At 45.5% G+C, this 23447-nt stretch overlaps 1 protein-coding gene across 5 annotated transcripts; it reads right to left on the reverse strand.

Moving 5' to 3' along the window:
- Window positions 1-209: 209 nt before the first annotated feature.
- Window positions 210-22829, reverse strand: LOC114556761 (nuclear receptor coactivator 7-like). Of its 5 annotated transcripts, none has more exons than XM_028579797.1 (7): window positions 22619-22829; window positions 10143-10338; window positions 2039-2191; window positions 1739-1891; window positions 1540-1635; window positions 1215-1288; window positions 210-1083 (listed from the first exon to the last, which is right to left on the reverse strand). In XM_028579797.1, exons 1-7 carry the CDS (start codon window positions 22645-22647, stop codon window positions 945-947), a joined length of 840 nt encoding a protein of 279 aa, XP_028435598.1. In that variant the 5' UTR covers window positions 22648-22829; the 3' UTR covers window positions 210-944. The 5 variants fall into 5 exon arrangements, 3 of the variants coding, with proteins under 3 accessions (XP_028435598.1, XP_028435599.1, XP_028435600.1); XM_028579798.1 differs by lacking the exon at window positions 22619-22829 and adding an exon at window positions 21012-21091; XM_028579799.1 differs by lacking the exons at window positions 10143-10338; window positions 22619-22829 and adding exons at window positions 2528-3138; window positions 3261-9439.
- Window positions 22830-23447: the final 618 nt, after the last annotated feature.

Below are 23447 nucleotides of genomic sequence, written 5' to 3' on the forward strand. Positions count from 1 at the left end.
TGTGAAATAAACTATACAAACAAATGTTGCTTTTCTGTTTAGTTTTTCTTAAAATACATTTAGATAAATTGATAATAAAAGTATGTAAAATAATGTTCCTATATTGTCTATTCATGCAAATAGGTGGTGTCCCACTTTCCAAAAACAAAAGCGACAGTTAACAGTTGATGTCTCTTCCTCTCCACAAACCGCACACATCACAGACAATACGTTGTTTATAGTGCAACCTAATGCTTTTATTGACCTGAGTGGTTAGGTCTTCACCTGCAGCAGTAGTCTTCAAATGGAGAACAACATTAAAGCCATACATCACGTTAGAAAAAAAAACAAGTGCTTACAGTACATTTAGGAAATTGGGCGTACTATCACGTTACAGTGTTTTACCAATAAATTAATTGTTTAACCTTTTAGTTTATACGGACCCTTATGTGCCAAGTATGTTTCATGAACCTTACACATACTGTAAACACATTTTAAATTCCACAAACATGTGGCTGTTCGACAGAAAAATAAAAATATTTCCTTAAATCCTCAATGCGCTTATTCAACAATGTTTCTGTGAACTTTGTATTATAATGCTCCCCACCACAAAGGGAGGGCATGGGGGGGCTTAAAGCGTCAGATGCCAGTGACTGACTGGTCTTAGGAAGGGGCTATTGATGAATAGCCGGTAGTTTAAAGCAGCAGGACCCTGAATTACAGGATTTCATCTGGCCACTTGTCTTAAACAGGCACAGATCACACCAGCATAAACAGAAAGTCCAGCATGAGAACCAAAAGACTTTTACTTCTGTATGTGGGCTAATCTGAGCCAGGTGCCCAGATGACAGCACCTGCTCTTTCAGGGTTTGTACAGTAGTGGCTAAAACCACATGTACACCTTGACATTTTGGAAGTTTTCTAACTCCAGTCCGGACAGTGGGGTCTTTTCAGATGTTGTCCTCTTAAGTTCCCACAGTCCAGACTTCGAGGTCTTTTATAATGAAGTCTTCCTGTGTGGAGAGCGACGCATTGCGGAATGTGGGACAGGAGAAGCTTGAACCATGGTACAGATTAGCGTCCAGCCACAGGCCAAATCCGCCCCTACAGACCAAGAAAAAAACACTTTAATATCAAATCTTTTAAAAGCTGTTAATGTTTTATGCTCTCAGATACCAGGTGCTGTAATCTCTGATAGGTCACAGTTAAATTTAATCAACAACCACATAACTTACCCCCCTCCACCAATGTGCAGAGATTCCAAGTTGCCGCTCACAAAGTAGGAGTTCTCGCCGCTCCACCTGTATACCTGGGAAAATGCCAAATAAAAGACTTAAGACACTTGTACTCAAACCCATTGCACAAATTTCAAAATATGTCAAATGCACATGAAAAATGTATTTTTGATCCTTTTCTGAAAGATATTTCTTTCCAGAGATTGTGTTTAGTTTCTTAGCTAAAGAATAGCTCTTACATGATTGCAAACTTTACTTGTACTACAAATACAGCAGTTCTCAGACTAGCTGGTAGATGTAACCACACAGGAAACTCCACTCTTACCTGGAAGTCAGAGTTGAAGCTGAACAGGAAGGTTTCCCCTGTGCCATAGCAGTATTTACTGACTTTGAATGAATCAGAAGAAAACGCCCCAAACACCTGAAAAGACCAAGACATTGAGTACTCACAGATACACTATTAACCAGGGTATCAGTCATTTGTTTAATTAAAAGCATTGGAGAGTTAAGATAAAGATGCCAACCTTATTATGCATGTCTTTGATGACCAGCAGCACAGGGCTGTCCAGGCTTGTCGTATTCCTGTAGATAGTCCTCAGACTGCTCCCATGGATGGCTGTGCTGTAGACCAGTTGCCAAGGATAGCCCTGGGTCCTTGCTGGCATGTGAGCAGCAAGCTGTTGGAAAAAAAGGGATGTTAATCAAAAGATGTCATACTGAAAGATATAAAAGTAATTATCACAACAAAACGAGTTGATGGCTGTAAATCATTTCCAAATCGTTCACTCAGATTTTATTTGGAAATGTTGCCGGGTATGACTCACTTTCTCCAGGTGTTGGTCATCCAGCAGATGGCTGCGGTCACACAGGACAGGGAGATCACCTTCATCTTCCTCCTGGTACTCGGGCTCCTCTGCCTCAGAGTCCAGCGAGCTACACAGACTCTGGCGCCGCTTGGAGTCCTTCAGTGTGATGATCTGGAGGAGGACACAAGATGAGACACAATGAGACTTTCCCCTACAGTACATACAGAAACTTGTGGTTGAGCGACTCATTTACAGACAGTGCCCATGTAATATCTAAAGGGTAAAGATGTTATTCCAACTGTAGATGCAGGTACAAGTTTAACACAGCTTCATTGACAATAAATTCACAACTGGATTGCTGAATTCACAACTGGATTGCTGGATCGCAAGCTGTAGGAAGGATGGATAATGATGACATAATGTTTTTTTACCCCAGGGTAAAGTATATTTTACCCCATAAATACAGCACATCTCCTAACATAATAACATGCAGTATAGTGGTCCTACCTCAACATACGGCTCCATACAGTCACTGGCAAAATAAAACACCTTGAAATTGTCTGACTGCAGCTTCATTCTTCCTTATTTCTCTGTCAAGCTCTGCGCTCTGCAGTACCACATGTACCACATCCAACTCTTATGCATCTGAGCTACTTTTCATTTTACTGTCTTAAATGCTATTGGTCTGAAACTTTAGTTGGAGAGGCTTCTCATTGGTTAGCTCTGATACGGAACAGTTTCTATTCTCTCAAAAAGGAAAGGGAAGTGCGGTTCTGGGAAAATGGGAGGGAGATTGAGATAGGATGTCCATATATAGAGAATGGGATTTCTCACAACCTCTGGGAAAACTGCCAGGCACTTTGGTGACTCAGTTACTGTAAGTCAGGGATACTTGATGATTTTTCTCAAGCATTTACAAATGCTTGTTTAAACTGTAGAGGTTTATTGTCCTTCCCTGATGTTAACCTGCAGTTGAAGACCCACAGAGGGCTTTTATTTCATCTTTAACCGTGTGTGTAGCATGCCCCCCCGAACAGAGATGAGACTTTTACTGATGGTTTCATGATGTTTAATTCCTTATGAACCATAATCCGTTCACCATGTCGCCAACGTAAGAGCTGAAATGTATACAAAACATATAACCGATCAGTTAACATTGTTCATAATCACATGCTGTCTCACGTTTGTGCAAAACAAACATTAACAGGCAAAATGCTCATTCTCAACTGAATAAACAAACCTTTTGCCTCTTCGGAAGGGCTGCAAGTATGAATTTGACGTTTACCCTGGGCTCCGTGTCGAAGATATTGCTATGAACTGCGTTAGCCAGACGTGTGTGCTTCCAAAGCAAAACAAAAGGCGCATAGCTTTAGACCGGAAGTCCGTTTCAATACAAAAATTTCAAAGTAAAAGACTAGTCACTATAAAGTCACTATATTTTGTAACAAAACATACATATGGTTATTTACACTCCCACCAAATTATGAGTGTCTGTTATAACAGTATAACAACAACGAAGAATTTTCAACATGAATTAACCATTCCTCTTAATTAGCTTATGAACATTCTAATATCAGAATTAGCTTTTGCACAGGACGCTCTATAATAGGGAGCGTATTACTGCGTTGACCTTTGTTATTCAGTCTCTTATCTCCAAAGGAGATTTTCACTCTTCTCACGAGTCCGTCCTTGTCGCTAACAGTCTCCAGGACTCTGGCAAGTTTCTATTCACCTCTGGGCGACAGTTCATCAATGTCCAACACAACATCACCTACTTTTAGATTCCTTTTTGGTGAGTGCCAGCGCTTCCTGGCCATAATGTTGTGCAGATACTCACGCCTCCACCTGCACCAGAACTGCTCAGTCAAAAACTGCACACGACGCCATCTATTTGCTCCATAGAGGTCCTCTTTTGGGAAAGCACCAGGTGGGGGCAGTGTTGTGATGGATTTCATGTGGAGCAAGTGGTTAGGGGTAAGTGGTTCCAAGCTGTCAGGGTTGTTAAGGTTGTCTACAGTCAATGGGCGACTATTGACTATGGCCATAGCTTCGTAGAATAAGGTCCTTAATGAAGCATCATTAAGTCTGCCATGTGCAAGTTATCTGGCGTTCCCACACTCCACCTGCGTGACTGGAGTGAGGTGCATTCAACACAAAGTCACATTGTTTTTGGGACAGATAAGTACTCAGTCTTTGGGTGTCCAATTCACGTAGGGCAGCTTTAAACTCATTTTTTGCGCCAACAAAGTTTGTTCCCTGATCACACTGAATTTGGCGAACTGCACCTCTGATAGAAATGAAACACCTTAATGCATTAATGAATGTGTCCGTGGATAAGTCTTCTAATAGCTCAATGTGAATGGCGCGGGAGCAAAAGCAAGTGAATAAAAGCCCATACCGTTTATGTTGTTTTCGGCCTTCTGTAGTTATAAAAGGGCCAAAACAGTCCATACTGTATGTGAAGGGCGGAGAGGGCTCTAAGCGTTCTGCAGTTAAGTCGCTCATTCTCAGGCAGATGACACACTGGCGGAGGAAGGAAGCAACGGTTCTGCTAATCCCTGGGATCCAGTAGCCACTGGATCGGATTTCATTTATGGTGAAGCCTTTTCCTTGGTGTTTTACTTTGTCATGACAGTGAGCTATTATGAGTTTGGTCACATGATGTTCCTTTAGAATCACAATAGGGTGTTTGAAAGAGTCTTTGATAGATAAAAGTCTCCCTCCGACCTTGATGAGACCGTCCGTGTCCTTGAAAATGTCTAAGTGGAACAGTTTGTTGTGATGTGGGAGCTGGTTGCCTTTGCTTAACAATTTTATCTCTTTTCCATATGTTTGTTTTTGTACATCCTGAATGATGACGTGTACTGCACTTTCTTGTTCACTCACTGTAGCCGGTGCATCTGATTTGACTTTCTTGGCCCTTCTTATGAGACGTGCAACAGCTTTGACTGCTTTGGACCATGACGAAAACTTGGATAAACGTTCTGCAAGGCTGAATGTCTCTGTAACTTTGGTCAACATTGTCCTTGTTTTTCTGACTTCTGGATCTCCAAGAGACGGTTCCAGCTCTACACTTTGTGTTGTGGGTAGGTCTCTCTCCCAGAGAAAGGAGGGGCCGGTGAACCAGTTGGATGAGAGAAGGTCAGTGACCGATTTACCCCTAGATGCACTATCAGCTGGGTTCTCTTCAGATGGCACATAAAACCCTTGCTGAGGATTTGTACTTAGGCAAATCTTTTGGACTCTATTCGCTACAAAGGTATGGAAACGACGCGACTCATTGTTTATGTAGCCCAGAACCACCTTTGAATCAGTCCAGAAATACTCTTTGATTTGAGCGTAGCTGAGTTCATCTCTCAACATATTACTAACTGAGACTGAAACTACAGCTGCAGTTAGCTCGAGTCTGGGGATTGTAGTCAGCTTGGTAGGAGAAACACGGGCTTTGGCTATTACCAGTGAACAGTGAATTTCTTCTTTAATGTTTTTGGCTCTCAAATAGGTGCATTGTCCATAACCACTCGTGCTTGCGTCTGAAAAGTGGTGCAACTCTATTTCTTTAAGCTCTCCAAAACTAACAGGAAGGTAACAACGACTTATGTTTACCTTGTCTAAGTTGGCAAAGTCACGTTGCCAGCTCTCCCACCTTGGCCTCAGTGCTTCTGGTAGGGAGTCATCCCAGTTGATGCCTTGGTGACACATTTGGCGCCAGGAAGCCAAGGGGGTCATAGATGGATGCAACAGTGGATAAGATACCTCGACGTGTTGCTGGTTGGTCTTTTAAAGTGTTGTCAAATTGGAAACAGTCCCTCTCAACGTTCCATTGGACGCCTAAGGCCCTTTCTTGTGGCATGTCTTTGAACGTTAAGTCCTTTGTTTTTGTCTCTACTGCCCATTCAGATGGGGGGATGCTTTGTAGAACAGCTATTTGAGATAAATTTGTGCAGACGGAGCCCTCCTTGCTTGCATACCTCTGTGGCCTCTTTTGCGAGCTGTATTGCCTTTTCAACTGTGTCTGTGCTTGTAACTCCATCATCCACATAGAAGTCCTTTTCCATGAACTCAGATCCTACAGGGTGCGTGTGACAGTATTCTTTAGCCAAATACTTTAGTCCGTAGTTCGCACAGCCTGGGGATGATGTCGCACCAAAAAGATGTACCTTCATTCTGTATACTCGTGGCTGTGTATCTGTGTTGCCGTTTTTCCACCACAGAAAACTCAGGTAATCTCTGTCGCACCGCTGGACGTGGAACTGGTGGAACATCTTCTCTATATCGCACATTAGAGCAATAGAATGTTGTCTGAACCGCAGAAGGATGCCTGTTAGATTGTTAATCAGGTCCGGCCCTTGGAGAAGATGTTCGTTTAGACTTGTACCCTTGTGTTTGACTGAACAATCGAAGACAACGCGAAGTTTAGTGGGCTTTTTGGGGTGATAAATCCCGTGATGGGGGATGTACCATTGTTCACCTTGTTTTCCTTCATTGTGTACTTCTTCGACGTCACCCCTCTCAATAATGTCCTTCATGTAAGCTATATAGTCTCTTTTGTACTTTTCGTCTTTGTTGAACTTTTGCTTTAAGTGTTCGAGTCTGATTTCAGCAAGCTTTCTGTTGTTGGGTAAGTGTGGCCTTTGTCTGAATGGCAGAGGCATCTCACAGTGTCCTTGTTCGTTTTTCCTTATTCCCTCCTTAAGCTTGTCCAAAAAGATGAGATCCTCTTGTGAGACCGTTTTGTCACTTGCTTTTGTGTCCTTAAAATCTGACTCTAGCACACTAATCACGTCCATGGGAGTTATAGGGGGTAATTCCTTTATTGTGACTCTATGACACAAACTTGACTGAGTTTCAGTGAGCACTGGTGTGGAGCCTCCAACGATACTCCACCCTAGGTCTGTGCGGATTGCATATGGCTCCTCACCCTCTCCTAGTAGAACTTGTCTTGGAGCTAAAGTTCTGGGACAGTTAAATCCGATAAGGAGTCCAACATCACAACTCAGAAGAGGTGGCATATTATCAGCAATTTCTGTCAGGTGGGGCCATTGTTTCGCTGTGTCACTAGTGGGTATGTTGTCATAGTTAACTGGAATAAAGTCCTTGGTATATGAAGGGGGTAGGTCGATGCGAATGTCTGAGTCATATCCTCTCACACGCAATCCAGATACTCTGTTACTCTTAACAATGGAGTGAACACCTAGCATGGTAGTTAGTTTTAACTTTACAGGGTGAGTGTCTGCTTGTAGCTGGTTACTTACTTCTTCACAGACAAATGTGCTGTCACTTTGTGTGTCTAATAGTGCGTAAACTAATTGCTCTTTAGACGGGCTCTGAACTGTGGACACCCATACAGGAACAATCATAGATGTGCTACTAGACTGGCCCACCTTAGTAACGTTGAGAGCTGTGACTGACGTGGTTTCATTTGGAGTGCTTGGAGCGGTGTTGTCAGAGCTTCGTGACCTTTCATATGCCTTGTGATTGTCATTGTGCAGACAAGTGGGATGCCTTCCTTTGCAAATGTCACAAGTGTGGCAATGACAACCATCTTTGGCGTTATGGCCCCCTTTTAGGCATCCATAGCACAGTTTATTGTCCTTAACATATGTGCGCTTCTCTTCTAAGTGCAGATCTGAAAAGTTAGGGCACTTTGACAACTGGTGTTTTTCATCTTTGCAAAACATGCAGGGTACCTTTAATTTTGTGTTGCTTGTCCCTGCCTTGTTGTTTTGTACTGTGGTTTGTGTTGTGAAGACTTGAGTGGATCTGTTTGGTTTAAAGTCCTTTGTGGTCCTTTTCTCGTAGGCTGAGCTGCATGAGTGAAGAGCATACGAAGAAGTGACGGGGTTGCATGCGATCTCTGCCTCGACTGCCACGAATTCTGCAAAGTCCTTAAAAGAGGGAAAATCCTTGCCGCCCATAAGTGTAACTGTGACCTGGCGATTCCAACGGACCGCCAGCCAATCAGGAACTTTCTGCAGCAATTTTTGATTTTCCTCGCAGTCACTTAGTATTTCTAGGCCTTTTACATATGGTGTGGCTTGGAGACATGCATTTAGAAAGTCTGAAAAGGTCCTTAATCCTTCTGCATCCTTTGAGCTTATTTTAGGCCATTTTGCCAGTTTGTCTCTGAAAGCTGTTTGCACAACAAAAGGCGGTCCATAACGTTGCTCAAGCTTCTGCCATGCATCCTTGTATGCCTCTTTGTCACTGCGATAGAACGTGCCCTCAAGACATTTTGTGCTGGGCCTGTGACGTACCTTTTGAGCAAGTGAAGCTTATCAGCAGGTGAGATCCCTTTGCAATCTACAAGTGAAGAGAATGAAGCTTTCCATTCAATGTAGTTAATTGGGTCTCCGCTGAATACTGTGGGCATTGGCACTGGGATTCTGTTTATGGCGATACTGTTTTGAATTGCTTGTGCCAATTGGGAAATGTCCGTGGGAGGTGCTGGAGTGACGACTTGAGGGTTTGGATTGTTCACAGTGTGATTTGACATATGGATAGACACATTGTTTTGTGGCATTAATGGAGGTAAACCACTAGTGGGAGCTAGTGCTTCATGAATAGACTGATGGTCAACAGAGAGAGTCATATTGTTCGGTTTTATTTGCTGATGATCTATATCCATGTTCATTTCTCTGTCGTAGATCTCAAGTTTTGCGCGAGCAGCTTGCATTTCCCTTTCTGCCTTTAAGCGCTCAAGTTCAGATTCTATATCTTTCATTTTTTCCTTTTGTTTAATTTCCTCCTGCACGATTTTATATTCTGCTTCCTTTGCAGCCAACTCCGCAGCTGCATCAATCCTTTTGGCTGCGATGCTTGACGTGTCAGACTGCTTACAAACGCTAGACTGAGAGGCGGTACCGTAGATGGAGTGGGCGTACTGGTGTGACAGTAGCTGATGAAGGCGTTGCCTTTCTCTATCTGCTTCAAAATCACCATCGATTGCTGTTATACGTTCATTAAGGATTTTCATAATGTCCTTAGTTACTGCTTCACAAGAGTCCATTTTACGTCTTGTGTCAGGGGATGGCATAGCACATTCCCTTATTTCACTGTACACCATCATGTTGTTCAAGCCCTTTTCAATCTCGTCGGCCATTTCACACAACTTGTGCTCTGATAAGTCAGTCTTCAGACTTTCTCTGGATGTTCTGATTAGCCCTTTCCATTGTTCATAAAGACTCAGCAGTTTTTTGTCTTTTTTAATCAGTTCGTCTTTTTGGTATGCTAGCATTTTCTCCGTTAACACACTAGGCCGCTCTGAAAGCCTGGGTAATGATAGCTCGGTCTCCATTTTATGCAATTCAGCTAATTGTTTTTCTTTGCGTTCAATATCGTCCTTCAACTCCTGCCTTGACGTGCTCTCTGTATCTTCTTGATGTAGTAAAGCTCTCATTTCATTGATTTCGGTTTGTAGCTTACGTGTTTGCCTTTCGATGTCGTCCATTTTCCGTGTTGTAGCTCGCTGCTTGTGCTTGTGCTGTTGCCATTGTCCTAAACATTCACGGGCCGCTCGATGTAACATTAGCACGCTGAGGTGAAGCTCTTACTGTAGCATGCCCCCCGAACAGAGATGAGACTTTTACTGATGGTTTCATGATGTTTAATTCCTTATGAACCATAATCCGTTCACCATGTCGCCAACGTAAGAGCTGAAATGTATACAAAACATATAACCGATCAGTTAACATTGTTCATAATCACATGCTGTCTCACGTTTGTGCAAAACAAACATTAACAGGCAAAATGCTCATTCTCAACTGAATAAACAAACCTTTTGCCTCTTCGGAAGGGCTGCAAGTATGAATTTGACGTTTACCCTGGGCTCCGTGTCGAAGATATTGCTATGAACTGCGTTAGCCAGACGTGTGTGCTTCCAAAGGAAAACAAAAGGCGCATAGCTTTAGACCGGAAGTCCGTTTCAATACAAAAATTTCAAAATAAAAGACTAGTCACTATAAAGTCACTATATTTTGTAACAAAACATACATATGGTTATTTACAGTGTGTGTGTGTGTGTGTGTGTGTGTGTGTGTGTGTGTGTGTGTGTGTGTGTGTGTGTGTGTGTGTGTGTGTGTGTGTGTGTGTGTGTGTGTGTGTGTATTCATACAAACCTTACCTTCCAGTTTTTAGCTGTAGGGTGGACAGGTTTACTAAGGCGCTTGTTGATCACAGCCACCTTGTACTTCTTCAATACCAGATACCACTTCTGATGTTTCTCTCCGATGACGAAACAGGGCTGGAACTGCTTCTTGTTGTCCTTAATGTAGATTTCTGGGGACCACTTTACAAAGAAGGTGTAGAGGTGGTCAACCCTGTAGAAGCAAAATGAGAATTTCTTCATGAATAGACAATCACCGTTTACCTGAACAGATTTATTCAGGTGGCCTGCTATGGCTAAAATGAGTAGTTTATTTTTTTTTTTTTAAACATTTGTTTATTGATTTTTCAGTGACATAACAAAATCAAAAGGTAACATTTTGGGAATCAAAACAGTGACGTGTACAACAAGTATAAAAATAAAAATAATAACAAAAAAAACAACCCAAGAACAAATACACAGAACAAAAAGAAACCAAAATGGTCACCCACTGCTAATTAAAAGCCCAATATATTCACTTACACAGAGATAAACAAAAAACATCCCAGCATGCTACAAATTCACACAGGAAAAAACTCACAATAAATAGACAATCAGGGTGGTTACTCTGGAATAGCCGTAAAAATCAATCCCTCAACATGTGCAAAAAATGGACCCCAAGTTTTATTAAACTTTGCAAGAGAACCATGTATCGAGCACCTAACTTTCTCCAACTTCACAAACTGAAGGATGTCCCTGATCCAAGATGAGTGAGAAGGTGGCGCAGGAGATTTCCACCTCAATAAAATCAAACGTCTAGCCAATAAGGAGACAAAGGCTACAAAATCAGACTTATATTTAGGAAGCTGCAAAGTAGGAGGTAAAACCCCAAACAAAGCGGTACATGCTGTTGGATCAAATGGAACCCCTGTACAAACAGAAATAGAATTAAATATCTGTGTCCAAAAATTAAGTAGTGAAGGGCAAGACCAAAGCATATGGACATGGGTAGCTGGAGCCTGTTGACATCTAATGCACATGGGATCGACATCATTATAGATTTTGGAAAGCCTAACTCGAGTGAGATGGGCGCGATGTAGAATTTTGCACTGTGTCAGACCATGTCTAGCACAAATAGACGAGGAGTGAACCCGACGCAAAATGGCATCCCACAGCTCCTCCGAGATCCCCTCCCCTAGATCCTCCTCCCATTGGGTTTTAATTTTATGCTGCGGGGTAAGCTGCAAAGAATAAATAAGATTGTATAAACGTGATATAGCACCCTTAATGGTAGGCATTGGGGTTAAAAAGGAGTCAATTAGAGCGGCTTCTGGGAGACTTGGGAAATTGGGGCTAAGATTGCAGATGAAACTACGAACTTGAAGATATCTAAAAAAAATGCTGTCTAGGCAAATGGAATTTCTCAGAGAGTTGCTGGAAGGATGCAAATGTACCAGCAATATACAAGTCCCTAAATGTCTTGATGCCGTAGTCAGACCACAAAGAAAAAGCCCCATCAATTAAGGAAGGATGAAAAACAGGGTTAGCTGATAAAGGTGCTAGGAAAGAGGTCTGTAGACCAAAGTAGCGTCGAAATTGCTTCCAGATTTTAAAAGTGGATTTAACTAAGATATTATTGCAAAAAAGGGAGAAAGAAAAGCTAAGAGGAGCGTGGATGAGAGCAGCCAACGAAGCAGGTTTGGCAGAAAACCTCTCCATACTCAACCATGTAGGAGGAACTGGTGCCCCCTCCAGAGAAATCCAAAGCTGAATTACTCTAAGGATGGAAGCCCAGTAATAAAACCTCAAGTTAGAAAGGGCCAAGCCCCCGAGGGACTTAGGTCTCTGCAACAGCTCCTTTCGCAAACGAGGGACCTTCCTGTTCCATATAAACTCAGTGATTGATTTGTCTAATTTGTGAAAAAAAGACTGAGGGAGAAAGACAGTTATGCACTGGAAGAGATAAGACAATTTGGGGAGGATGTTCATCTTAACCGAATTAACCCTAGCCACAAGGGAAAGAGGCAACAGTGACCACCGTTGAAAGTCCATCCGTATCTGATCTAACAAAGGGGCAAAATTATAATCAAACAAATCTTCAAATCGGTCTCTAATCTGGATACCAAGGTATTTAAAGCCAAATGGAACAATTTTGAATGGGAAACCCTGAGCAGCATTTTGGGCACCTTGATTTAAAGGAAACAGCTCACTCTTGTCTAAATTTAGTCTATAGCCTGAAATCCGACCAAATGAACTAAGGATGTCAAGAGCAGCGGGAACTGAGACAGAGAGATTGGACACATATAGTAATAAGTCATCGGCATAGAGGGAGACCTTCTGTTCAAGACCATATCTTGTTATTCCAGTGATGCGTGGCTCTGAACGAAGCGCAATAGCCATGGGTTCAATAGCAACCGCAAATAGAAGAGGACTCAGAGGACAACCCTGACGAGTGGAGCGGTGCAACGGGAAATAATCTGAATGGGTGTCATTAGTTCTGACTGAAGCCACAGGGGAGGAATAGAGCAACTTAATCCAAGAAATGAACACCTGGCCAAAACCAAATTTCCCCAAAGTGTAAAAAAGGTAATTCCACTCCACTCTGTCAAAAGCCTTCTCCGCGTCTAATGAGATCACGGCTTCCGGCCCCATAGACGTAGAAGGATTATAAACAACATTAAGAAGTCGTCTGAGATTAAAGAACCCATGCCTATTCTGGACAAAACCTGTCTGATCAGGAGAGATTATCAAAGGCAAAACAGATGCCAGTCGCAGAGCTAATAATTTGGACAGAAGTTTTACATCCACAGATAAAAGACTAATTGGACGGTAACTTGAGCAGGACAGAGGATCCTTTTTTAACAGTAATGATATGGAGGCCTGATTTAGAGTCTGAGGTAATTTAGAAAGAGTAAGAGATTCATTGAACATATCGATCAAAACTGGTGCTAATTTGTCAAAGAAGGTCTTGTAAAACTCGGTCGGAAAACCGTCCGGGCCTGGACATTTTCCAGACTGCATAGAAAATGTCGCCCGTTTAAGGTCATCTATGGTGATCGGGCCCTCTAACCGCTCAGCAGTATCAGCATCTACCCTAACCAACTCCAGTGAGTCAAAAAAACTATCCAGGGCTGACAGATCAGACCCAACCTCAGAAGTATATAAAGAGGAGTAAAACTGTTTAAACTGATCATTAATCTTTTTAGGATCGGTTGTGACGCCAGAAGGAGTATGAAGTTGTGAAATCTGCTTAGAGGAGGAAGCCTGTCGAAGCTGATGGGACAAAAGTTTGGTCGCCTTATCCCCAGATTCATAATAACAATACTTAGCCTTAAATAAGAGCTCCTCAACCTCTTTCGTAGGAAGAACATCAAACTCAGCCTGAAGAGAGAGACGATCCTTATATATGTTAGGGGAAGGGGAGGAAGCATAGATATTATCAAGCTGGGAGATCCGTAACCTCAATTCCTTTAATTTTTTTTTCCTTTGTTTGTTCTCATAGCTGCTGTATGAAATAATTTCACCTCTAATGTATGCTTTCAGAGTCTCCCAAAGAAGGGAGGCTGAGATCCCTGGAGTTCTGTTGGTAGTAAGAAAAAAGTCAATTATTGATATTAGAATAGTATCATAAGAGCAAGACTGAACAGAATGGAGAAAACGGTTGTCCAGGAGAAAATAATCAATACGAGAAAAGGAGTGATGTACGTGAGAGAAAAAAGAATACATTTTACCAGACGGATTGAGAAAGCGCCATGGATCAGAGACCGAGAACTCATCCATAAAGGATAAAATGGTCTTAGAAGACTTTGAGGGCAGTCCTGGTCTAGTAGAAGAACGATCTAATACAGGATTAAGCCAACAGTTGAAGTCACCCCCCATAATGAGTAGATGTGTGGACATGTCAGGTAACTTGGCGAACAATTGATGGAAAAAATTGTCGTCATCCCAGTTTGGACCATACACATTAGCCAGAATCACATAATTACTATATAGCTGTCCCGTTACAAACACAAACCTTCCATTGGGGTCAGCTATAACCTCAGAGCACACAAAAGGAACCGATTTGTGAATCAAAATTGCAACACCCCTAGATTTACCATTAAAACTAGAATGAAATATTTGACTGACCCAGCTCCCCTTTAATCCGATATGGCTGGAAGATTTTAAATGAGTCTCTTGAAGGAAAACAATATGGGCACCTAATTGTTGAAGATGGTGAAGAACTTTGCTACGTTTAATAGGCTGATTTAGACCATTACAGTTCCAGCTAACAAATTTGAGTCCTGTCCCTGATTGTCGTGGCATCCTAGACTGCTGCATGCTAGTCCAGTATTAGTGCAGCGTGGAATGTATAACAGTCACAGAAATAAAATAAAACATGGGCGACCTGACTAAACAAAACACAAACCCCACAGCGAAAGAAAAAGGGAGAACACCTCACACACCCACCCACCACCCCACGAGCCGAAGCGTCTTCCCAAACAAGACGCGAGCAAATCCCACAAACTACCAAAAACATCCTAACACGCTCCATTAATAGCACAAACCAGTAGTGCTCATGCGAGTTTGTAACAAAGCATAAAATAATATGTAGACAAACACAGTAGCAAAATATGAAAAGTGACTCAAGTCCAAGAGAAACAAATCTAAAGCAGGGCAGCTTACCAACAGAGAACGGATTAAATTTACCCCCAGTTTACCAAACAAACTGCCAACCGCTTTCAAACTGTAGGTCCAGAAGAGACACCAGACTTTAGGTTCACCTTGACAAAGTCCATCGCAGTGGCTGGGTCCTCAAAAGCATGTGTAGCTCCACCGGGAAGAGTGATCCTCAAAGTCGCGGGAAACCTCAATCCAAAATTCACTCCAGGACATGAATGTAACAGACGTTTAACGTCCGTGAATGCAGCACGTTTCTTCGCAACCGACGAAGTATAGTCAGGAAAGATAAACAGTCTCTTGCCTTGGTGGAGAAGAGGAGCGTCGCTGGCCCGGCGTAAAATGTCATTTCTCACATGAAAAAAATGTACACGAATCACAAAGGGTCGGGGTGGTTTACCATCACCGGGCTTGGATCGGAGAGTGCGATGCGCCCGATCGAGCAGGGGCAACTCATCCAGGCCAAGGGAGTCCATCAGCAGCTGGGCAATAAATTTGGTTGGGCGCACACCTTCGGTCCCCTCCGGCACACCTAACAACCGTATGTTGTTCCTCCTCGCTCTACCCTCCAGGTCCTCACATTTATCGGTCAGCAGTTTAACCTCGGCTTTCAGCGTGGAAACTGTTGAATCCAGTGAAGTTAGCAGGTCACTGTGGTCAGTGCACACGCGCTGCAACTCCGTAATAGCTTGATAATGGGAGCTAAGTTTTTGTTGCATCGGTTCAATGGCGTGCCTAAGCTCCTCTCTTACCGAAGAAATGTCCGCTCGAAGCTCGCTAGACAGCGAATCTATTTTGCCACAAATGTCTCCTTTCAACTGGTCTAACATAGCCCGGAGGTGATCCAAATTGGGCGCACACTCGGGGTCCGTGACCGCCTTCGGCGGAGATGCGGGCTCAGTCAAGGGAGAGGCCTTAGCACGGCCTGTGCGAGCCGAGTTTCCACGTGCAGCTGCCATTGTCGGTTGAAATTCCCCCAAAACACACCGAAACTGACCAAAAACTTGTCACAATTGTGCACCGGTCAAGCTAGTAAAAAGAAACTGTGTTAAAAAGTTAAAATAAACACAAACTCGCGGAGCAAAAGGGAGACACGTCCTACATGCTCAGTGTCCAACAGCGCCCCCCAAATGAGTAGTTTTTTAATATGAAAAGCAATGGGCTTCTAACATCAATCACCACCTTGAAGTTACAAATAATTCAACTAAAGCAGAATCACTGTGTGTTACATCATCTTAACTGCATTAATGACAGTTGACCCAACCTCTGTTTCCCATAAGAAAAAAACTAATTCAAAGTTGAGGAAATGCCACTCACAATACTCTATTAAATCGTGCCTGGACATGATTTGCATGACATGATTGAGTTTTTTTTTAAGATGGATTCTGTCACCTCCTACAGGTTTCCAAAAGAGAGCCACTTCTGAGCAATTCATTACTGAAATCCTGAAAATCCATTTACTATTGAAACAAGTAGTAATTTGTAGTATAAACCTACTTTGACTCCCTCTTTCTCTTCCTGCCAATCTGCACTGCAACAACATCTTTCTACCATGGAATGACTGAAATAACTCCCTGTTCTATTTCGTATAGGCTTCGCCCTCTAAGCCACGCTATGGGTTTATCCCTTCGCGCATGCGCAGTCGTGAAGATTTTCTTTCCCGCCCTTGCGTGCCGCACGGGCTTCAGCTACGTCCGCAATTACTGTATAAGAACAGGGCGGACCCGTTGCTCTGCTCCCACTTTTTCTTCAAGCAAGAGCAGTTATGAAGAAAGTAATGAAAACTACCAGCTCCAGCGGCGTCCGCCTCTGCCCCTCCTGCGAGGCCGGCTACATCTTCTCGCCGGACCTTCACCCCTGCTGCGAGACCTGCCTCGGCGCCTCTCATGCCGGCAAGGCTCTCACCTCCGACGCCTCCTGCCCGTTCTGCGCCCGCCTGCCTTCTAAAGAGCTTCAACGGCGGGCGGACGCTTTTCTGGCCTTTGAGGTCGACGGAGAGGGGGACAGCAGCTGGGCGGACTGACGCGACACCGTCGACGCCCTGGAACCGCTGGAAGAGGGCGTCTTCGACGGGCACGAGTCCTATGACTCGTCTCCCCCGAACGACGACTCTCTCACTGGGTTTCCTTCCTCCCCACTGGGAGGACTGGATCTGGGGACAGGGATCGGTGCCGCTATGGCTCTCCCCGTCTCCAGAACGGCCAGGGGCACCGCCTCAGCGGTCTTCCCATCTGCCGCAGGTGGCTCCACCTTCCACCACCAAGGCTCTTTTTATGGACCTGCCGGAGATCATAAAATGGGCGGCGGACCAGAGGGGCATAGCGCTTCCAGCGGAGCCGCCAGCCCCCTCTCGCGGCCTCCTGAGCGGTGACATCTACTCTCAGGAGCTGCCGACCAAACGGGCCCCACTCTGGCCGCGCTTCACGGAGCTTCGGCCGTTCGTGGAGGAGGCTCTCTCTCAGCCAGGGAAACTGAGGGCGCCAGTCTCGCGCTATGCCCCGTTCACACGGGTTCATGGCGACACAGAGGCAGGCTTTCCTTCTGTCCCCCCTCTGGAGCAGAGCCTGGCGTCGATCCTGCTTCCGAAGGCTACCTTCTTCGGCCACCGGAAGCCGACCCCCCCGTCCCCCCAGGACCAGGTTTGCGTCCAAGTCACTGACCGGTCTCACCAGTGTGCGGCCCAGGGCTTAGCGGCGCAAAACAACATAGCCTTGCTAGCCTCCGTCGTCTCCGCCATGGCCACCAACCCGGAGGCGCTTCCTCCGGAGCTAGCTACGGAGATCGGCAAGGCTATGACCGCCATCCTCACCCTCAGCACGGCGACCACGGTGGCGTTGTCGAGGATCCAGGCGTGGCAGACTGTGGCCCAGCGAAATATCTGGCTCCACATGTCACAGCTACCCACGGAGGTCAGGCGCGAGTTTCTGTACGGTCCCATAGCTCCCGATGGACTATTTGGACCTCGTCTACAGACAGCCACATCCCACCTCCACCAGGCAGCCGAAGAGGCGGAGCGGCTACGGCGGCTTGGCTCCTGGAAGGCAGCACCTCAACAACAGCGCCACCGCTCCACCAGCCGCCATAAGAGGAAACGCCCCACAGCCTCTGCTGCGGCTGCGCCCTCCCAGGCTTCGATCTCCGCCCCTCCGCCTGCCCCACCGCAGCGACAGCCGGCCCCCGACAGGCAGGCTTCACGGGGTCGAAGGATCATGAAGGCGGCCCCCACCTGGTCTAACCCGCCCCCGGAGCCACCCACCAAGCAGCGCCGACGGTGGCAATGACGGGGCGCGGGGAACGTCTGTCCCTCCACGGTTGAGAATTGGAAACACAACGGCCCTTTTAAGGGCCACTCAAGTCTTTCTAAAGAGCAGTTTCCCCTCAACCTAGCAGCCCTTGTTCCCACTGAACACTACGCTGATAATATCACAGATGTTCCCCACACAAACACAAGCACACACCAGGTCACCGCTGCTCGCGGAGCTGCACCGCTCTCTCACTATGCAGACAGCGGGAGCAGACGCCATTGCCGCTACACTTAGCGCTGCTCAGTTCTCCTCCTCCCCCTGGCTATGCCAGCGGGATGAGGACGACGATGACCCGCCACCCTTTCTACAGGGCCCTACCATGGGCTGGGCGACACGTTCTACCCACGTCTCGCCCAGCGGCGGGACGGGCTCTGCGCTTCCTGCTAACTATGTCTGTGAACAACACACAGACATGCGCGCGCCTGCTCTCAGAGCACAGCGCGGCATGGATCAGACTGACACACATGGACTCGTGGATGTCAAAAGTGATATCACGGGGCTACACACTCCAGTTCACCTCCCCCACGCCTCGCTTTGCGGGCGTGTTGGAGACAACTGTGTCGTCCCAGGCGGAATCAGACACCATGACGTCAGAATTACGGGAACTGCTGTCAAAGGGAGCAATTTCCCATGTTCCTCCGGGGGAGGAGAACGAGGGTTTTTACTCCCGATACTTTCTCACGCCAAAAAAGTCAGGCGGGTTTCGTCCCATCCTCGACCTGTCCCAGTTCAACCGGTGCGTCATGGTACGTCCATTCCACATGTTGACTATCAAACGTGTTGGAATGCGTGCGCCACCAGGAGTGGTTTACATCCGTGGATCTGAAAGACGCTTACTTTCACATCCAAGTCATCCCCAGACACAGGAAATTCCTGCTCTTCTTTTTCCAAGGGGCTCCTTTTCAGTACAACCGACTGCCATTCGGTTACTGGCCCCTCGCACTTTTTCCAAGTGCATGGAGACGGCTCTTCAGCCGTTGCGGAAAAAAGGCGTCAGAGTCCTGTTTTATCTGGACGATTTGCTCATCCTGGCTCCCTCTCGGGAAACGGCGGCGCTACACACCGTGTCAGTCCTGCAGCACCTGCAGACACTCGGTTTTGCCATAAACTGGCAGAAAAGCGCATTGGTTCCCTCACAATCGATAGTTTATCTGGGCGTAGTGCTAAACTCGATTGTTATGAGGGCCAGGCTGTCAACGCCGAGGCAAGATGCGCTGCTTTCTCTCCTGTCGCGCACCACGCCCCGCGCAAAGGTGTCAGCGCTGTCTATCATGCGCCTTCTGGGCATGATGTCCGCGGGATACATGGTAGTACCCCTGGGGCTTCTCCACATGAGGAAAATCCAGAGGTGGTTCCTTCGTCAGCACATCGACCCCATAAGCCACAAGTGGCGAATGCTGACTATCCCTCCCTCTCTGCAGTCAGACCTGTCATACTGGGGAAACCCCCAGACCCTGTCAGCTGGGGTTCCCCTGGGCAGAGTGACGTCATACGTGACAGTGTACACGGATGCGTCCCTCACTGGCTGGGGAGAAATGTGCGAATCACAGGTGGTGGGAGGGGAATGGCCTCCTCCTCCCCTCCCACACATAAACTGTCTGGAGCTGTCCACGGTGCTGAAGGTCTTGAAGCACTTCGCCCCGAAGGTAGCAGGGAGACATGTTGTGGTGCAGACAGACAATGTCACAGCAGCGGCGTTCATAAATCGCCAGGGCGGCGTACGCTCGGCCCGGCTATTGGAAATAGCCAGGAGCCTCCTGCTGTGGTCTCACAGTCATCTGCTGTCCCTCAGGGCCGTCCACATCCCCGGGATACTAAACCGGGCGGCAGACCTAATGTCGAGGGGGGGACCCTCTCACAACGAGTGGAAATTGAATCCCACTATCGTTCGGAAGCTGTGGAGCAGGTTCGGGGAAGCGGAGGTGGACCTGTTCGCCTCACGAGAAAACACACAGTGCGCTCTGTGGTTTTCCTTGAGCTCACAGGACAACCCACCCCTGGGCGCAGACGCTTTCTCCCACCATCCATGGCCCAGAACCCTCCTATACGCTTTCCCCCCGGTCCCTCTGATCCCTCGCCTCCTGGAACGCATCCAGGAGGAAGGCCTGTCGGTCATCCTGGTGGCACTGGAGCGCACGAACGCATCCTGGTTCCCGACGCTGGTCCAGCTGCAATCATGCACGCCTGCATTCTCAGCTTGGGCTTTCAGCCAGCTAACAGGTCGTTGCCATGGCGGCACATGAGAGATAAAGTGACAGTAAGGGAAAACAGTTACTCTATGTTCCACTTGTGGGATCTGTCGCAGGTGGCATTGACTAGATCAGCTTCGCCCTAACCCATAGCGTGGCTTAGAGGGCAAAGCCTATACGAAATAGAACGATAGTTACGTTATTGTAACTCCAGATTCTATGAGTATAGGCGTAGCCCTCTAAGATTCGGGCCACCTACTCCTATTGCATTAGCTGAAGAAAAAGCTGATGTTGGGAGCAGAGCAACGGGTCCGCCCTGTTCTTATACGGTAATTGCGGACGTAGCTGAAGCCCGTGCGGCACGCAAGGGCGGGAAAGAAAATCTTCACGACTGCGCATGCGCGAAGGGATAAACCCATAGCGTGGCTTAGAGGGCTACGCCTATACTCATAGAATCTGGAGTTACAATAACATAACTATCGTTACTTCCTTTGCACATGTAGTAATACACACACCACCAAGAACTCTGATCACTATACCTTTGCAAAAGGGTTACATCCCATGCACGACCCCAAATAAACTTTTAAAATCTTGTTGTAATTAAAGCTTTTGCGATTCTAAGCCCACATTTTCTTGCTTAAAAGGTTAAAACAAGCAAATCAAAATACCGTGTGATTAAACTCCAGATAACATCACCATGTTCAGGACCCAGCATAACAACGTTCACAGCTCTCTTGATGATTCATTTCACTTACTCTCCAACGCTGTAGGCAACTCCCATGGCTGATTGAAGATGAGGGTAAACCGCAAGGAGAAAGAGAGAGTAGATGGTTTGGAGGTTCAGTGCTGAAGCAGCGTGTCCACTGTCCCTGTCCAGAGTCTCAGCCCCCTGAGCATTTTATACCAGTGGGTCAATCGCTGAGATAAGCCACTTTCATTATTAACCCTCCCTTTCTCCCTAGACAGCTTTACATGTATTTGACATAAGGATTTCACAATGGTCCTGAAAGCCAGAGTTAGGGAATCATTAACGTGACCTGCTCAGTCGCTCTGTCCTAAATCTGGCTGGAGTTCAGTTACTGTGTCAAGGTAGTGGCTCAGGGACTGAATGAGGTGGCTTGACAGAAAGTTAAAGGCCTATATGTCCGTCTGTCTGAGTGTCAGGTTGTCTTTTCATTGTGCCTTCCTGCCTTGTTTCTGTCTCTCTGTTTGTCTTACCGGATTTCTGGCCTCTCTTTCCATCTCCTCAGAGATTAAAATAAACTAATTACATTTCCAGTTAAGTCAATTCTGAGGAACCGTACTTGTACTTTACTTGAGTATCTGCAACTCCACCACATTTCAGGGGGAAATATTGCAGTTTTTAACTCTGTTACGTTCATCTTACTGATAAAATATGTAATATTTCTGCAATAAAATGTCTATAAACAACTATACCTGTATTATATATATTTTAGTTGTGTACTTACACTATCCCAAATTTTTCCAACAGGCCAGAGAAACTTGCTCAAAGGTAATTCTCCTATTTCTGATTATAACATAGCTTTCTCCCCACCCAATTAGGCTATAGGCCTAGTAAAAAACACAAAAGCTTGATCAAGGGCCCGGCCTGGCCCGGCTCGGCCCAGGATAGTGGCGGAAAATAACGGCCCGGCCCGAAAGTCTGGCGGGCTCGGGCTTGGGCAGAGAATCTAAACTCTACTTTAGAGTTGAAGATGAACACATTTTGAGTATGAATTCATTGATAAATAAATAATGACATAAATAACTAAGCCTATATGTGGGACCTTGCATAAATAAAAATGTAATTGCCTTCTCCGCCAAAAATAGAACTATAAAGTTAGGATTTTGGTTGTGAACTGTCTTGTGTTTGAAAACAAATACATCAATTTGGGAGGGAAATGAATGAAGAACACATTGCACATTGCACACTCATTTCTGTGATTAAGTCTATGTAGCCTAGAGCAACATTGTCTCCTCAGCCAAATAGGTGAGATAGGCAGTGCAAGGCACTCTAAACTCTCTTTTATAAACTCTCTACTCACTATAAACTAGGCTACTCGCTATGAACTTTCTATTGGCTATACACTTTCTTACTGGCTATAACAATCTCTCTATTAACTAACTCTCCTGACTCTGTTGACTCTCTACTGCAACAACCCTAGCCCCGTGTCGCACACAACTTAGTCTTTAAACAATAAATCTAGCCCAATATTCAAAAAGCCACTAACGTTATACATGTGTTACAGAGCTATATACAGTACCTTTACGCTGCTTCTTAACCCAGCTGTTTAACAAGAAAGCATGCTAAAGCTAGCTAGCTTAGCACTTCATACTATTTAAACATTGCCAATATTCTTACACAGTGAAGAAGCTCCGTGCCCATTTCATTGTTTACGATCTTGCAGAAAATACATTTCTTTTCATATCCTTCAGCTGGCACGCTCCTGGTTTTGGAAACCTGATCAGGTTGTGTGGCCTCGACTCCTGCCATTGTTGTACAACAGTACAACGAATTGTCAAAGGTAAGACCCGCACAGTCGATCCCAGAGGTCAACGAGCTCACAAGGGGAAACCGAAAGATTGTCGATCCACCTTTCTCGACTCTCAAATGTCCATGTAGTGCCGTGTTTTGACGCGAGGAGTCGCCAGTGATGGCAAAAGCTATTCAGCAAATTGGTTCATTTCTCGAGGCTTTACTGTAGTGATGGCGAACTGAAGCAGTGAAGCTTTCAAGCCAATTGTATCGAAAAAAGGTTCACTACTCGAAGCTTCAGAACTCTTTGAGGACATCTGGTGGTGAAGTTAGGGATAGCATTGTGTCAACTGTTTCACAGTTATTAGCCATGAATGTCTTTAGAGTAAGCCCGACCCAACCCGAGCCCGTGCGCGTTGTGTCCAAGCCCGGCCCGACACATTAATTGGAATCATGAGCCCGATTTTAACCCGACACTTTTTTAATACGTCTGACGTTCTCATACAATTCAGAGTTGTTTGAACTGAAAATCTGAAATCTGTTTAAAATGATCTTAATGAATAATGCAACAAGGACGAAGCATGTAAACTGCGCTGTTTGTTTATTCAGAATGGAACGGATCGCAAATGGATCTGAATGAAGAAACGTAAAAAAAAAAAAAAAAACTCAACGTATTTCTCTGTGAGGGCTTGCCTCGCCCTCACGCTTGGAGAAG

The sequence above is a fragment of the Perca flavescens genome, chromosome 6, assembly GCF_004354835.1.
Source record: "Perca flavescens isolate YP-PL-M2 chromosome 6, PFLA_1.0, whole genome shotgun sequence".
Taxonomy (NCBI): Eukaryota; Metazoa; Chordata; class Actinopteri; order Perciformes; family Percidae; genus Perca; species Perca flavescens.

Bases quoted from the DNA above. Each gene is read 5' to 3' on its own strand.
- LOC114556761 (XM_028579797.1), bottom strand. From the start codon at position 22,647: ATGAAATGGGCACGGAGCTTCTTCACTGT. The intron at 2,192-10,142 runs GTAAGGTTTGTA...GTCCTCCTCCAG, and splicing joins CTACAGCTAAAAACTGGAAG to ATCATCACACTGAAGGACTC. The intron at 1,636-1,738 runs GTTGGCATCTTT...TGGTCTTTTCAG, and splicing joins TCAAAGACATGCATAATAAG to GTGTTTGGGGCGTTTTCTTC.